Source organism: Halichoeres trimaculatus, unplaced genomic scaffold (genome assembly GCF_033239565.1).
Source record: "Halichoeres trimaculatus isolate MK-OKI-2021-1 unplaced genomic scaffold, fHalTri1.1 fHalTri1_scaffold_3, whole genome shotgun sequence".
NCBI lineage: Eukaryota > Metazoa > Chordata > Actinopteri > Labriformes > Labridae > Halichoeres > Halichoeres trimaculatus.
In genome coordinates, this window is record NW_027437181.1 from 40,912,187 (window position 1) to 40,929,524 (window position 17,338).

Genomic DNA, 17,338 nt, shown 5'->3' on the forward strand with positions numbered 1-17,338 from the left:
AGACCTGTCTTACCTGATCTGAGATATCCAGGTGTGAAAGCTTCAGTCTGCAGTTTCCTGGGAATAAAACCAATCCCTCACTCAGGTCTGACACGCAGCTGACGCCTCATCAGATGACCCCTCTGTCTGAACATGTTAACGATAACCTGGATAACAAGAACCAAACTTTGGCTAATGTAGCGTGCATGATAAAATACTCAGTGTTTTATTTTGGACATGTTGTTCTTGGCACAGTTAAATATTCACTACAGACAGCTTTAAAACCTCAGCGACACACTGAGGCTCTGAGCGTCATCTCACAGGAGAAAAGTGTTGTTTCATAAACTTTTTTGAAGCAGTTATACATTTTACTAAATAAATAAACCTGACAGGTCTGTGAAACAGTGTTGGAAAGAAAGTTTAAGATAAAATAATCATGTCTAAGTCAGATAAATCAGCCTTAAAGAGGACATATCATGCTTGTTTCACCTTTCTAATGCCAGACTAGGATGCCTGTAAAGCATTTCTGCCCTCAGTACAAGTCATTTAGTTCCTTCATTGCCCCACAATAGTGTTCTCAATATCCCCATTTTAGGCCATTCTGAAGATCTCACTTAAAAGCTCCGTTTCCAGAATGACCTCCAGTAACCTCGCAATGTCACAGCCCTTTGTGCTCTGATTGGTCAGTTCTATCAGAGGGGTGGAGGGGGTAGAGCCAGGGGGCGGTTTTTGCAGCATGGCAGTATTTACAAAATCGCCACATTGGATGGGGCAGACTGAGCGAGTTTGCTGTTTGCCAAAACTACACCATAAGGCATTGATAGCACTTATAAAATGGCAGAGTGTAGGATACGTCCTTTTGTATTGGACCCTGAGTCAGACCCAGACGGTTCTGCAGCACTGCATCAGGCTCCACCTGTCTTCTTGGAGAGCTCTATCTGTGAATCGGCAGACTTTAACCCCACCTATAAACCAGTGTTTCATATCACTCTGGGTGTTTGGATTTGAACTCTAATTTAATGTAAACTGAACTCTGATGTCCAGAGTCAAAATAACCCTGAGAGCTTGGACTCAAATGATCAGTGAAATCAGCTTAAAGTTAACTCCTATAGAGTTACACACACTGTCCATTCACTGTGTGTGGACGCTGTCAACAACCAACAGGAAGGAAGTGGCCCTTGGCTTCATGGCCCTTAAAACAGTATACATTAAACCCTGTACATCAAACCACACTCGTACATAATAAACAATGATTGTGTGTGTGTGTGTGTGTGTGTGTGTGTGTGTGTGTGTGTGTGTGTGTGTGTGTGTGTGTGTGTGTGTGTGTGCGTGTGCGTGTGCGTGTGCGTGTGCGTGTGCGTGTGTGTGTGTGTGTGTGTGTAAGAAAATGCCCTCAAGAACAACAAAAGGACGACCTGTGGACTGAAGTTGACCCAGGGAAACTCAATGTCTTTTCAATTATTCCAAGGTTTAGGTTGAAACAAACAGAAAATTTAGACTTTGTATTAAAATATGAGTTTGGCGTAAAATGAATTTTAAATTTGTTAAGTTTTCACAAACAGGCTCATCTCTTCTTTTTCCAACATGGTATTTTCCCACAGTTTTTCTCCTCACAGTTCAACTGTGTCTGGGACAGCAGAGTCATTTTACTCTGACCAGTTAACTGACCACATGCTACGGGGGTTTGGAATACTCGATGTGGATGCTCTTAGTCACTGTATATTTCTTTTTAAAATGTTAGTTATGGATGAGCTGATGATTATTCAGTGTGATCTGAAACATACGAATGTAAAAAATAATCTAAAACTGCTTCAGCTCATTGATTCCATTCAGTAAGTGTAAAATAAAATGAGTATACCAGTGATCCTGAAGGGTTATTCAATTTGATCCTGTGAGTCCATCAGTGTGTTTTCTTCGATAAGGACATCCAGCTCTCTGTGGGTCCACGCTGCTGAAGGACACAGTTTGTCTTTAAAGAAGGCAGCAAAAATTCACTCTGGGATTAGTAACACACTTTGAGTTTTTGTATCACAGATGAATCAGTAACAGCTGTGAGTGATGAGGGTGACAAGTTGTGCCTTTGTCAGGTTAATGCCAAAACCCCCAACATTTGATTCAGACTTTAGTATCCAGGATCATCTGTGAACGTTGGCTTCACAGTCAGAGAGTCTGGGAGTTTGCACAACTCAAGTTGCAATACATTTAAGTTTGAAATATATGTGTTTGTTCAGGGTTCAAGGTTATTTTATTTGTGGTTTGCAGTGCATGAGAAAAGACAAAAAAAGTGACAAAGTGTTCTGAAGAAAAAGAAAACCCTCATAGGGAAGAAAGCAGTTAAACAGAGCCATCAGTTAGTTTCTACAGAACATGAATTAATGAAGTGAGGAAAGACAGAAGACACCGAGACGTGAGGATCATTTCAGTTTTTTATTGAAAGAAGAATGACCGCCAACAAAGGTGCTGCTGAACTGCCGAAAGCTCTAATGTGACGTTGGTTCGTTGGACAGCTTAATGTTTCACCACATCACCACCACCAGACATGTCTCAACATGAGCACTGCCAACATGAGGGTATGTGTGTGTGTGTGTGTGTGTGTGTGTCTGTGTGTGTGTGTGTGTGTGTGTGTGTGTGTGTGTGTGTGTGTGTGTGTGTGTGTGTGTGTGTGTGTGTGTGTGTGTGTGAGGGGGGTACATATCTACAATAACAGTCTGCCCTTTGGTTTTCACATTACACCCAGGACGACTCAGAACAGTTGGAAAAAGTCATTTTTTGTACAGAGAATACTTTTTCTGATTATAAAAGGAAACAAGTTAATAATATAACAACTGGAGAAGTTTTATTATCCACACAAAAGCGAAACTAGTCATTGCATGGATTAGTCTAAAACATATTATTGATTTACAGACGTAGTTTCAATACACGCAAATCTACAAACATGAATAGAAGTGCATCAGTGCAACATGAACTAAAACTCAACACCTGGTGAACTCTCCCATGTGCAGCAGCTCTGAACCACACCATGAAGGAACTGTGAACACATTACCACGTATGTCCAGCAGATGGCGACAATTACCAATGAAACTTACTTCACTGCTGGGCGAACCTGTTCTTTGGCATGGTCTATAAAACCCTGAGACTTCATAAAGGAGACCAAAACAATTCAATGACAACAGAAAAAAGAATGACGGTTCATGAACTGCTGGTTTATAGAATTGAACTCTTCTGTGAGAATAGATTTGGCAGCACAGTGAAGAACGCGCTGTAAAATCAGCTGCTTGTTAATTACATTTTCTGTGTCTCCAAATGTCTATGGAAGCCTCTAAAGTTAACGATTTAACACATTTCATTTTCCTGAAATGGTGAGTGAATTAATTTGTGCTTTGAATCACTGAAGGCGTCACTGACCTTAAGCATAAAAAATGGAGAAAGGCAGCTTGACACTCGCTAACGATAGCGAGCGTATTTGAAAGACAGCTGACTCAGCGCTTGTATGTTTTGGTGTTTAGGACTTGACCTGCACCCTGTCCCCCGACATGGGAGAGCCCACCTGTAGTGAAGGTTACGCCCCCTGAGGTGTCAGCAGTAGAAATCCAGCCCATGCTTCTGTTTCTCCTCAGAGGAATTGTTCAGGTTATCGGAGTCAGGAGTGAACATGAGCCTTTTCTGAAGCCCAGGGCTTTGAGGAGGGTTGAAGAGGAGAGGGTCTGAGCTGCGCGCTTGCTGCTGGTTGGATGTAGTGGCCTCGTCTGGACTGTAGAGGTTTGTAGTGAGTGTGGAGTCAAGAAGTGTCTCCTTCATCTTCTGGTTCTCTCTTGTAGCTGCCTGCCACACAACCTCCAACTCTTCCTCCATTTCCCTGGAGAGCAGAGAGACGAGAGGGCAGGGAAGTCTGTCAGACAACTTCTACCTCGTATTGTAATAGAGAGTAGGAAAAAAACAGAGCGGAAGTCTGAAAAAGAGCCTCACATAAAGAAAGATGAAGTTACAGAGCAAAAGAGAATTTTTCGAAATTGAGAGAGAATAAAATCAATCAATCAATCAATCTTTATTTATATAGCGCCAAATCATAACAAATGTTATTTCAAGATACTTTACAAAAACATTTACAGGTCTAGACCCGTAAATGTTAATAAAATTTCATTAGCAGAAACCAAACATCAAGACAAGATAAGGAGTCTGATCTTATCTTAATCCACCTTGAGTACAGGACTTTGCGGCATTTAGCAAGTTACAATAGCAAGGAAAAACTTCCCTTGAACGGGCAGAAACCTCGGACAGAACCAGACTCATGTCAAGTTTAGGTAAAATAAGTCTGTGTGTGGTGAAGACAGGGCTGAGATATTTTTCCTTTGTCTCATTAACCCCAAACCCTGATTAACAAATACAAGCCAGCGCAATGCGAGTTCATCCTTTAGCATGCTAACTATTCCTGAAACATGCATTAACGTAGTCTGATCAGAGTGAGGGCTGTTGGTTTCCATCTGACTGTCTGCTCCAGCCTGCAGGTCAACCCAGTCTTTACTCAAAAGGTTCCTCAGAGTCTATCGCTGCTCTCCTCCTCCGAGGAGGAGGGGGAGGAGGAGGAGGAGGAGGGAGGCTGCTGCTCTGCTGCTTCTCTCTGGGGACTTTGGTGCTCGTGTTGTTTGTTATTTGGACTTAATTTGATATTTGTTAAATGATTAAGTAATCAGTTTGGTTATCTTTAATAACCTTATGGTTGAGTGTTTGAAGGTGTTTCCTGTGCGTTTCACTCAGGTCATCCATGGGACTGATTCAGCTCAGAATACACCGTACAGCTGCACAAGTGTTGTAACAAAGAGCAGATTCTGTCAGTACAAGAGAATGATTTCTAATACATAACCAATGTTCATCAACTGTGCGCTCACAATGGAGAGAAAAAAATAATGTGGTTGCATTTGACCATTAAAAAACCTGTACACAGGAACACTTTGATTATAAATCAAACTTTTAAACTCAAACTTTCTGACATGAAATCAAAAACAGATGACAGAGCTTAGTAAAAGTAGAATTCATGGTAGAGCTGTTGTTGAACTTGAACTTTGTTTGAAGTTATTTGAATCAACAGAGTTACAACCAAAGTTTGTACTTCTTTGTAAGTGGTGAATTCATCTTTTTGTAAAGAATTCATTATTTAAGTCACTAGAATACATCAACCACCAAAAAAAAATAAAAATGGTAGCTATTTATTTCTCCAAGTTTTCATTAAACTCTATCAGACAGCTGCTGAGCCTAGGAGCTGTTTAACAAACATATGCTTAAAGGCTTTGAACAAAGTTAAGTGATGGAGTTTGTTTTATCCTGAATTGTGACGCCAATATTTTCACTTTTACTGCAAACAAATACCAGCCCCAAATATCGGATATCAGCTTCCTTGACTCCAGATAATCAGTTTTGGTATCAGCCCTGGTATCGGTCTATGACCCTAAACTCTCTGTACACAGAGACAAACAGTGTCTGGAGATAAACCTGGGCCTTCTTATTGTTTCATAAAGTGAACAGTCCTGGGGACAAACTTTCTGCTAAGACTGCATCTACAATATGCCAGCCTCAGTCAGGAGTGATGGCTCTAATTCCTCCATATCCACAACACTGGACTGCAGGGAATGCTGCTGCATGTGTCACTTCCTTTGCCAATTATTTTTTGTGCAGTACCCAAAGCATTTTGTTATTAGGACAGGGAGGCACACAGCAGCGATACAAAACTCAATAAAAAATAGAAACAGCTAATTCTGACCAATAGGGACCACAGAAAGTTGGAGAGTGGATAGGAGTGAGGGGATGGGATTATTCAGGTAGATTAGACAAGACTTTCTGAAACCATCACTACCCAAAAAGCCTAAAATATCAAAAATACCTCTCATCATATTTCATTACACTCCAAAAGTTCCAAGTTTTTCATTAACTGCACTCATCAGGCGCACTGCAGGGAAAAGTGGAGGTCTCTGAAAGAACAAGCAGTCCACTGGATTAAAACAGATTACCATTACCTGGATGTATCAACAGACTGACTCTGATTGGTCAGTGCCTGAAGACCAAGGCCAGGCACAACCTGATCATTAAACTTGATATCCAATCAGTCTGTGGAAAGGAGTCTGACACCTTCTCTCTCTTCCTGTTGACACTGTGGTAAAAAGCGTAGGTTGGTCTCAGAGTGGGGGAATAATGATAGTCATCAGCACAGACGTGAAAGCAGCCTGATAGGGGAAAGAGGAGCAGCATTCTGTCCTGCAATCCAGACACCAGCAGCAGAGCTGGCAAGAGCATCTTTGAGCTGCTGATCTCGACAAAGTCACTCCAACCTGAAGAAGTAGTGATGATCGCACCGGTGTTAAAAGTTAAGACATTTTCCTCGTTTCTGTTTAAAGGTGAGTCAACATCAAAGCTTAGGGAGGGAGAGCTGACAGAAATCTGCTGAGACATAAATACTCCTGATGAAGTCCTGTTTGCCTTGTGGAAAGTCCAACTACTGTTTAATGTCATTTATTAAGAGACAGGCAGACAGTTTGAACCTGACTGTGAATCCAAATGTTCAGATTAATGGAAATTTCCAGAGGCTGTTTATAACAATCCGTTGCCATGGAGGAGTCAGCTTCCATTGAATGTGGAGATATTTGCTTATTAAAGCTTTAGAAAAAAATCTTTCTGAATCTTTGGTTTGTAACAGGTCAATAAGGCAAGACAAGACCCCCCACTGTGGGAAGAGGTGTGTCTGCACTGCCAGCTGCTCACCATCCATCAGCTGTTGTCTGAGTATGTAAAATGTTGTAAAATGATAAGAAAAAATGAATAAAGATAACATAAAATACCAGTTACTGAAGTGTTAATCTGTTCTGAATGGTACAAAAACTACCATGTTTTAATGCTGTTAGTAATTCACTGTTCAGTCTCTTGATGACATCATCAAACTGAGTAATCATTGAGTTCAGAATATCTGGTATTCATTAGACAGGGAGGGGAGCACTGAAACCGCTCTGTCTCTGTTATCTCTGTTTTCTCTGGCGTAAACAACTGTTTCCCTTGTTAATCCTCCTCTCATTTCCTCCTCCAAACACACATCCAGCTCGTACACACACTCAGACTCGTTAACTTTCAGATACACCTGGGAGAAAGTAGTGTGTGTAGAGTTATATGCCATGTTTTCAGGTCTATCTCTCACTACATCTTTGTTGTTGTTTTTTTTCTTGTGGTCTTACATAAGAAGTTCATTTTCAGCTACATCGACAACCTGTTATTTTACAGAGAGGGAAAGGTGAAGGGATAAGGAAGAAACCAAGGAGACAGCACGTCACGTAATTACCTTCTGTGCTGTTACTGTTAAGATGGATGAAGTGCTCCTTTCATTTCACACACTGGAACAATTAGGTGCCGTGTGTTTGGACTCATAGCTGTATAACCTAAAGGCATGTGCATTACAAGGAAAAGGTGAAAAACCAGTCAAACAGATTATCTGATTATCTGTGAGCAGCCTGCATGTTTGTAGAGGATAAATATTTTGAGCTGGAGGTAAATAAGGTTTATTCACTCTGTTCTGTTTAAACTTAAAAATACTGCAAACTGCTCCTTCAGATGTCATCTATTGTCTCTTATTGTTCATCAGTTGTAACGGTCTGTTCTCCTTGCCAGTGACTGGACGTCAAGCTTTACGGTGTCAACTGCTACAGATAACTCCACAAAAAAACAATGCTGTGCTCCCCTTTCCTAATTGTGCCTCTGATTTTTTTCCAATTAAATCAAGTATTACCATATAAGTTGTATTATTCTTTCTGAAGCCACACTGGGATGGTGATGTTTAGCTTGTCAAGATACCTGGGAACACAGTGGGAATACTTTGACTTTACCACATGATGATCAGATTTAAAGGTATTCCCTCATATTGCAAAGCAAACATCATCATTTACATTTTATCAGCACCTTATGATGTCTTTTAAACTTTCAAATCTGCTGTGCTATCTTAGCCTCTTTGAAAACAGAGACGGACAGGTGTTTGAAACTTAACACCAACAACAGGAATAACCCAGGAGCTGTCATGACTGCCCCAGACAGCACTGAGCCTGTTTGTGTTGAACCCACTCTGCTATCTCAGTGTTTCACCTGGACGGACGGCGTGCCCTGACTGACGTGTGCCGTCTGCTTCTCTCATGTGAATCTCAGGCCCATGAAACCCACAGCTCAGATGGAGATGATCATTCATGCGTTCATTTCTTCCCCTTCAGATGACTGTTACTTTCCTCCCCTGTCCAGGTAAAACATCCATCAACCTCTTACAAGAAGTATAAAATTCTGCATCCAGACCACAAAGTCTTTCAAAAGGTCGTAGTTTTGTTTTCTACAACGACTCACCGTCCATTTCAGGATGCAGTTTAAGATTCCTGTCATCACTTTAAAGCTCTGCATCGACAGACACCTGCCTTTGCTACAAAACCCTAGTCCCTGCAGGACTTTTAGCTTTGCTGGTTGCTCCGCACTCTAAGCTTGAACCAGGATTGACTGAGTCTGACACATTTAAAATCAGCTTCATCACTTCTCTGCGTTTTGACTTGTTTATTTTATTTTATTTTATTTTATTTTATTTTATTTTTTCAATTTTTCAGTTTTTTGGGTAATGCTTTACATTAAGGTCCTGTAATAAGCATTAATAAATCCTTTGCTTATAAGATGCTTATTCACATTATGATTTGTTTATAAGACTATATAACAGATTAATAAGTGTTTAATAAGGTCATTGTGATAGTTAATACAAGACAACTTAATCTATAAGCTATATGGAACCTAACCTTAACCCTCTTTGTTTTTTGTCTTCTGCTTTTGTCTCTCATGAGCCCTACCCCAGCCCTTCCCCTAAACCTAACCACTCAGGGCCCCATGCCTAAACCTAACCTGTGGGGCCTCACGCCCAACCCTTACAATGACCTTATTAAACACTTATTAAGCAGTTATATAGTCTTATAAACAAATAATGTGAATAAGCATCTTATAAGTACTTACAAAGCTCTTATTAATGCTTATTACAGGACCTTAATATAAAGTGATACCGTTTTTTGTTGACAGTGGTCTGTCTTGAATGCTTTCTCCACATAAGTTTATTACATATGTTTCGTTGTATTGGAAAGAACTCGTATTGAATGGAGGGAAATGAATTGAAACACTTGACACAATAAACACGTCTCCTCTGGTGTCTTCCTCTGGTGTCTTCCTCTGGTGTCTTCCTCTGGTGTCTTCCTCTGGATAAGTGAAACAGTACATTGCTGCTGTTTGCAGCACTACAAACAGAGTATAGATTATCAATGTGAGCAGAGTGCTGTTGCTAAAGTACTCTCAAAGAGCGTCGATACCAGACTTCACCCTGTACTGTCTTTAAACCACAAAACACATGAGAGGGCCTAAGAGCAACAGCCAGTGGAAACACAGAACAGGTCACCATCACTGCCAGCTTCATCCCCGCTGCATAAACCTGTTCCTCAACCTCTGACTACAGCTCAGCCCAAACAGGAAGCTCAACAGTCCCAGTGTCTCGGTCATCTTCCCCCTCTGCTCCTCCCTGCAGCAGCATCAGAGCCACTCCTGAACCAAGGGAACAGTAAGCTCTGCTAAAATGTGTTTATCTGCATTCATGGGCTTCAGGATTAAATATGGATGAGGCCTCAAGTGTTTACACCATTAACATAAAGTAACATCAGCGATTTAAACACAGTGTGTGAAACAGCAGCGATTAACACTGCAGCAACCACAAGTTCAAACAGGCTGAAGAGGAGAAGGAGTGAATTTACAGTGCTGCATCGGGCTGACACATATTTTAAACACACACAGGCCTACACTGCAGAACAAGCCTGCAGCTGGACCCTGCTATGACTCTAACAACACACCTACTGTTAAAGAAGATTGTAGTTAAAATTATTTCCAAATCCAGAAAAAGTTTGACAGATTTATGCTTCACTCAGTCGTACTAAACTCAGGAAACACATTTAAAATGCATCAAATCAGATTTTACAACCAGCTTCTCAGCCAGCAGGGATCAGAAAGGAAAGATGGAGGATGAGGATGAGGATGATAACTCTCTGAAACTCTGACTGCTTGAATACAAATCTTTAGATGATAGTATGTGCAAATGTTGTGTGTGCTTGTTTCTGGGCACAGAGAGAATAGTTCTGCCTTTAGGGGGAGAAAAAATCAGCAAAGTGCAGGCTGAGTTTCCCTCTGAGCTCCTGGAAGTATTGAGCATTTTCTCTGAAGGCTGCACAGAGCGCAGCGGGCAGAAAGCTATCACAAGCGATCAGCATTTCTGCCGCTGGAACACGAGCAGAATACAGAGCAGAGGATCAGAGGGAGAAAAGAAGCAGGCGGGATAAGGTTCTTCCTCTGTGTGGAGGTTAAAAGTTTGATTTTAGCAGCGTGGATCGCTGCATAGCTTATCTTGTGCTGCAGCAGCCTAGAACAAAGACAACTGCTATCTTAAAACTGAAAACAAGAATCACGCACAGACTATTTCACAGCTTTAGATTCAGCTGGTTAAATCTACTGACACTGCCGTCATTGAGGGGACAGTAAACTCACAGTGAAGCAGTTTGTGGAGCTATAAAGCCTTTAGTTCAGCGTGTGAGTGATGAGGTGGTAGCGTGTGTTATATGTCATTAAGATGCCCTCAGGGTCCAGCAGGACAGGATCTCCTAACAATCTGATTAGCTAGCTCTCATTTGATAGAGGCAGGCAGCACGCCCAGAGGCCGAGCTAAAAACAGACCAACAGGAGAGTGAAGGGGAAGTGGAACATGGCTCCAGAAGAAACAAAGTGACAGTTTGGTTTTCATCAGAGGTTGTGGATCGCAACAGTAAAGAAAAATCTCTCCCTGACGTTCTGTCACAGCTGGACTGCTCTCTCATTTCTCCTGTTCTGTCATTTTGAGTCTTTCACAGTTTCCAGCCCAGTGCCTGCAGAAAAGAGGAAGCAGGAAGCATTTTGTTGGATATAATGTCAAGCCCCATGTCTGAAGAATCACAATGTATGTGGATTTAAAGGAAAACTATACTGTAGAAATGCATGATGTTGCATTATCTGCAGTGTTTGTAATACATTTTTCAGTGTTAGAAAGGAGATAAGGATGTTCCACCTCCAGAAACCACAGTCTGTGAATGAGCATACAAAGAGGGAGTTAGAGGATCAATGGGGGTCGACTGCATGTGAAGGAAAATCCAGTCAAGCTGTGTGATCTGGATTTAGATATGTCAGCATACGTCATAAACATGGAGACACACAGATACAAAATACAGCAGGGGTTCAGGCTGTTCTGTGTATTCAGTAACGCATTGTGCTCATTGCTGGGTCACCAGGCTGTGTTTGTGCTGCTGAGTTAGTCTTCAGCTGTTAGAGGAATGACACACAACATTATCAGCTACTGCTGCTATCGTTAGCACTCAGGTTAAAGTGGACATATCATGCTTGTTTCTCCTTTTCACGATGCCAGACTAGGATGCCTGTAAAGCATTTCTGCCCTCAGTACAAGTCATTTTGTTCCTTCATTGCCCCACAATAGCGTTCTCAATATCCTCATTTTAGGCCATTCTGAAGATCTCACTTAAAAGCTCCGTTTCCAGAATGACCTCCAGTAACCTCGCAACGTCACAGCCCTTTGTGCTCTGATTGGTCAGTTCTATCAGAGGGGCGGAGGGGGAAGAGCCAGGGGGCGGTTTTTGCAGCATGGCAGTATTTACAAAATCACCACATTGAATGGAGCAGACCGAGTGAGTTTGCTGTTTGCCAAAACTTCACCATAAGGCATTATGCCTTGCATGCATTTTATATAGCACTAATAAAATGGCAGAGTGTAGGATACGTCCTTTTGTATTGGACCCTGAGTCAGACCCGGACGGTTCTGCAGCTCAGGAGGAAGAAAATCCACCTGGACACAGATCATCTCAGGACGCTTCAGTGTGGTGAGTCAAAGCGGTACTGTAACATGTAGAGTTTATACGTGGAAATATAGGCAGACTTCACCAATAAACTATTTCTATAACAGGGCTCCATCCTGCTCCTTCACTTTTCTCTGTCTGTTTTATCCATCATGCTGAAAGTGTAGTCTAAAGATCGCCTCTACCGTCAGTTCCTCACTATGTTATTACCGCAGCATTATTGTGGTCCAGGTTCACAGTGCATGTCAGAACAAGCATGCAAATATCACAGTCTCACAAGTATTACGACGTCTGCTAAAACTACAGAGTTTTTACTGCTAATTCACCATGTAAAGCCGAGCTGCTCAGCAGAGCAGAGTCCCTGCATTCAGTATTTGAGGGGGGATACTCGGCTCTTGGTGGGTGTATCCCTCAGTGGCGGTCGTGTGACTAACTGACATCACAGAGGAGGAGCTGCTTTATCAGATTACTCCAATAAAAAGAAAGGATCCTCGTGTCGTCTCGAAGGTCGAAATCTTGCGGCCAAATGTCAATGACCTATTTTCAGAGGCATCAAATCTCGTTCTAAGATATCAGAAAAAATACAATATCTCATTTTTTGAAAATTCAGGGGTTGAAAGGTCTTGTTTTCAAATGTATTATATTATATGTAAGTATTAAATCAGGGATCAGCATGATATGTCCCCTTTAAGATATTTTATACAGATGGCATCCCAGGCCTACAACGTGAAAATATGAAGAATTGGTTTGGTTATTTTTCCTTTTAGTGGTCTATTGATAAGGGCAGGTACAGTATACAAAGATACACACGTTACGTTTACATGCATGCAGCTGTCCAGCTAAGGTTATAGCTTAATCATGAGGTCACAGTGGGGGATCTAGACCCCAGGCTTGAGTGACAGAACGTCTCACTTTGGTTTGGTAGGCTACTGCAGAATCAGAATCAAAAAACTTTATTACTCTCGGCGGGGGGAGTCTGGTCTTCTTCCAGCCAAAATCCAAAAAATACCTACTCCTACCGTCGTTGTCGTATGGCAATCTAGCAATCACATTACCTACATGTGTCAACCGAGCTATGCTCAGTCCAAACTCAGTCTAACCAAGCTGTTTACATGTATTTCAGATCTGGCGCTGACTAAATCTGTAATCATGGATAAGCCAAAAATTGTCACTGGTGTCACCTGTACTTACCTAGAGACGTTCTGTACCTTCATGTTTTTTTTGTTTTTTTTTTCGTATTGTATTGTATTGTGTTGTATTGTTTTTGCCCAAATGGTTTTAACTTTCCACTTTTTAACAACCTGCTCAGGGACTACAGATGAAAATTAGCTTATGGCTAACTCTGGCATATTTACACTATCGATGTAAGAAGAAGTGTTGATTAATATGCGTTGTCCCTGATAAACAAACAAACAAACGAACAAATAAATAAATAAGCTCATAGTCTGATTTCTGGCGCTGCATGTAAACCTACTGAGTGAAAACAGTAGTTAGCAGCAGATTCTAACTTGCAACATCCATCCCTTAAAGATCTTTTGGTTGTAAACAAGAGAAAAGTTATTATAGGTAAAGCACAATGCTATTCAGCACACATTCAGCAGTGGTAAAGAAAATCAGCTGTGAGAGCAGGTTTGTTGCTCAGTTGACTAAGATTGGGTCGCTCTGTTAGTTTGCAGTAAATTGTGAATGATCAGGCAAAGAGCTCAAGGACTTAAGTCCTTGAAGATGTTTTGCAGAATGAACTTTACACTTCTTGGAGCTGCAGCTCTGCAGCCTGTGAATGGATTTGCTGTGAGGTTGAGTAACAAGTTACTTAAACATTAGCTCTAGCACAAGAAAAGTATTTCTGCTGTGGAGTCACAATGAAGATGTTGAGTAGTTTATTGACGACCAATGTATCCTTAACAAACTGGGTTTTCAGCCATCTAGGATTATTTATCTGAGCCGACCAGCTCACTCTCTATCAGACTCAGTACTCCTCTCATCAACAGCTGAGTGAGGATGACTTTGACTGCTGAATTCACCAGCTAACAGCTCAACACTTTTTTCATCTGGCCGTGGCAGGTATCATTAAGTGGGTTTATCAGGGCTTGTTGCTGACTGCAGCTCCTTGCTGCAGCTGGAAACAGAGCTAATGAGAGTCAAGGGTTGCAGCATCACAAAGCCAACAACAGGAACTGCTGAGTCATGAGTGTTTGTCACAGTGAACTAGCTCTTTCACATCAACTTAGAATAGTTCGAACTTGTAAAACATAAACAGATCAAGCTGTCAGTGATCTGAACGCGCAGTTTTCACCATGTCTCTGATCCAGTTCACACCTGAAGCCTTCTTCCAGAGGACAGGGATGAAGCTGATGCTCTGACATCTCTCTGAGCTGCTTCTCATAGTTGTTTTGTTGATGTGACGAGCTCTGCTCAACGCACACTTTACCTCCACCTCTGGCCTCCCTCCCGACTAAAGCTCCTCTTTTTTTTTCTCCTCCCCTCCTCTTCATTCACGCTAGTTTTTTCTGTCTGTCTCCTTTTGTTTCCTCCCCACTCTCTCTTTCCTCTCCCTCACCCCTCCTCTCTGCCTCCCTCCCTCTCCCCCCTCTCTCCCTCCCTCCCTCTCCATCTCTCCCCTCCTACCGTTTGGACTGCAGCAGTCGCTCCTCTGCCTCCTGTCTTTCTCCGAGCAGCCTCTGCAGGTGAAGGATCTCCCTCTGGTAAGACGCTGTCCTCCCCTCTGCTGCCTCCTTCAACACTGCCAGTCTTGTTGACGCCTTACTCCGGTACACCTGCTCAACACACACACACACACACACACACACACACACACACACACACACACACACACACACACACACACACACACACACACACACACACACACACACACACACACACGGGAATGAGATGTGGAGTGTTGCTATGAATGGGGAGGATTTACATGAAGGACAGCGCAGCAGAGACAACTGGAGTGGAGGAGGGGGACTCGCACACATTTGGACAAGGTGAGGAAACACACACACACACACACACACACACACACCAACACACACAAACCTGCAGTTACTTTGTGGAGGAGGATGATGTCTGTCCTGTATTTACTTGTTCAGACGTTGTGTGCTTGTGTTCGTGAATGACTGTGTTGGGGTTTATTTTGAAGTTGTTGTGACAGGAGATCAGCTGTGGAGCTGCAGACAGTTGTGAACTACTGCAGGTTGTGCAGCACACACACACTAACACACACACTCATACAAGTGGAGTATATATTAACTATATAAATATATATATTATCATGTTGACTATCTCAGTCCAGCTGTGTTGGTGTAGTATCCTGGACATAAACAGAGCAGGAAGCTGCAGAGCAGGGGACAGAGAGGAGAGATGCTGCGTGTGTCTGCTCTGGGCTCTGCAGTTAAAGGATTTGGTTATGAGAAAGCAGGGTCTGTATGAGTACAGGCAGTGTGTAGGTGTTTAGAAGTTCATCACCCTGCCCCCAAGTTAAGGTAAAACAAGCTGTTTTGCACGTTCACTATAAATAATAAAACAGTGTTAGAGAGCTGGTTTGGCAGGATTTGATGAGGAGGATCAGGCAAGAGATCTGACACGGTTTTGTCTGTGAAGCTGTACTTTTTAAGCCATCTGACACCTCAGCCTCAATGAACTGGGCATGATAAGAGGTCAGGTGACAGGTGAGATGTGTAGTGTTCTTCACAGAGTGAAGTATGTGGAAAAGAGTAAAATCAGCAATCTGCCAAAAATACCCCAATGTCCTGATTTGGAAAAAGTTATCAGTATGCAACAGACCAGGCTACCTACAATACTCAGTGTTAATACTGTTCTTTTATTCTTTTTATGGCAGGTAACGCTCAGTTTTGTGTGCGTTACTGCTATCCACTGTGATGAGTTAGCATTACAATGACCATCCTGCAACACTACATTTTAACAGTTCTGTTGCATTTGTGGTGTAATCAAGGGGTAACATCTTTTCAGGAATAAGGAAGCCTATGTGGAAGTGCTAAAAGTTGCTGTTCATCGAGGATCCACTTGAGGCTGTCTGCAGGAAGACCAGAAACCACGTACACATTTTACGCCATTAAAAACATGTTTACATCTTGGGTCTGAAAAAACTATTTTACAATCAGCATACACTGTACCAGGGGGGATTATTTTCTAACTCAGTTGTTCAGAACATATTAGGATCCCAAGTGTAGAACAGAATAGAATAGAATAGAATAGAATAGAATAGAATAGAATAGAATAGAATAGAATAGAATAATAAATAATTTATTTATCCCAGATGGGAAATTTGTGAGGAGTCACAGCAGCAATCAAGAAAACAAAAGTAAGAGTGTATGTGTATGGAAAGTGCAAAAAGCTCCATAAGAAAATCGATGCTGACAGCTTGTCCATCATTGTCCAGTCAGCCAGTCTCCACCTCCACAGGGTCCAGGACTGAGCCTCCCCAGCAGTCTGTTCAGTCTCTGTCTCCTGGATCCTGTCTGCTCACAGCAGGTGAAGCTCCTCCAATGTGGTGCTGGTGTCTGGTGTTAGCTCTGTTAGCCATGTCTGTAAATAGCATGATGCTACTCTGCCCTCTGGTATTCCCTCTGTTGCTGGGTTAGCATGGCTAGCTCATCCATCTTATTGGAGATAGATCTTACGTCCCAATAATGATGGATGGAAGGACAGGTCCATGTCGTCACTTTTTAGCTCACACCTGAGAACCAGCACATCGTCCTACTTTTCCTCACCTTGTTGGAAAACATCAAGCCTTGCACCAGTTAGCATTGACATTCTACAGGATGCTAACAGCTGATTTCACATGTAAACAATGCAGCCATGGTTACATGTAGGATCTCCAGACAAACACAGGAGAAAAAGTAGTAAAAATATCACTGAAGACAACAGTTTGGTGTCCATAACCAACAAATGAACTATACAAAGTAATGACCCACTTCAAATACAAAGATGATGAAAAAGTGATGAAAAAAAATCACAAGAAACTGCCAAAGAATAGAGAGCTGCTGCAACAGGCAGCCACAACCAAAAGCAACAAAGAGTTTGTCCAATCAGAGACACAGCTCAGAGCCCTACAGCAGTTAGACAAGAAGCTCAAAGCCAACAGCATATCCAATATGGTCCCCACCAACGCTCAGCTTCATTGCTCGGCTTCAGAAACAGGTGACGTAGCAGAGACTACTTCCATATTTCATACAGTCTATGGGTGCAATAATGCAGAGACACCCTGCTTATTATTGTCACCCCCAGCATACTAACAATAGAGTGTGAAATGATGAGAGACATTCTCAGATACCAGGAATCGTCTTTCAGGCAGCAAACTCGTCCACCTATGACTGAAGGTGGCTCCATCCTATTCAACTCAAACACTTCAGTGATAAACACACTGCTGATTCAATCAAGTCAGATTTTAACACAGTCATCTAGAC

The 17,338-nt window shown here is 42.1% G+C and overlaps 2 protein-coding genes across 2 annotated transcripts in view; one reads left to right on the top strand and one right to left on the bottom strand.

The window, feature by feature from the left end:
* Positions 1 to 2,455: 2,455 nt before the first annotated feature.
* cep89 (centrosomal protein 89) overlaps positions 2,456 to 17,338 on the bottom strand; it is an 86,781-nt gene continuing 71,898 nt past the window's right edge. Inside the window, exons 17-18 of the mRNA XM_074667131.1 lie at positions 14,532 to 14,680; positions 2,456 to 3,835 (exon numbers count right to left, since the gene is read on the bottom strand). Coding sequence (XP_074523232.1) covers positions 3,556 to 3,835; positions 14,532 to 14,680 — 429 coding nt within the window. The 3' untranslated portion in view covers positions 2,456 to 3,555. The remainder of the gene's footprint in view (positions 3,836 to 14,531; positions 14,681 to 17,338) is intronic.
* Positions 14,663 to 17,338, top strand: part of LOC141788247 (E3 ubiquitin-protein ligase RNF182) — a 28,869-nt gene continuing 26,193 nt past the window's right edge. Inside the window, exon 1 of the mRNA XM_074667132.1 lies at positions 14,663 to 14,896. Within this exon, the coding sequence (XP_074523233.1) occupies positions 14,818 to 14,896 (79 nt within the window). The 5' untranslated portion in view covers positions 14,663 to 14,817. The remainder of the gene's footprint in view (positions 14,897 to 17,338) is intronic.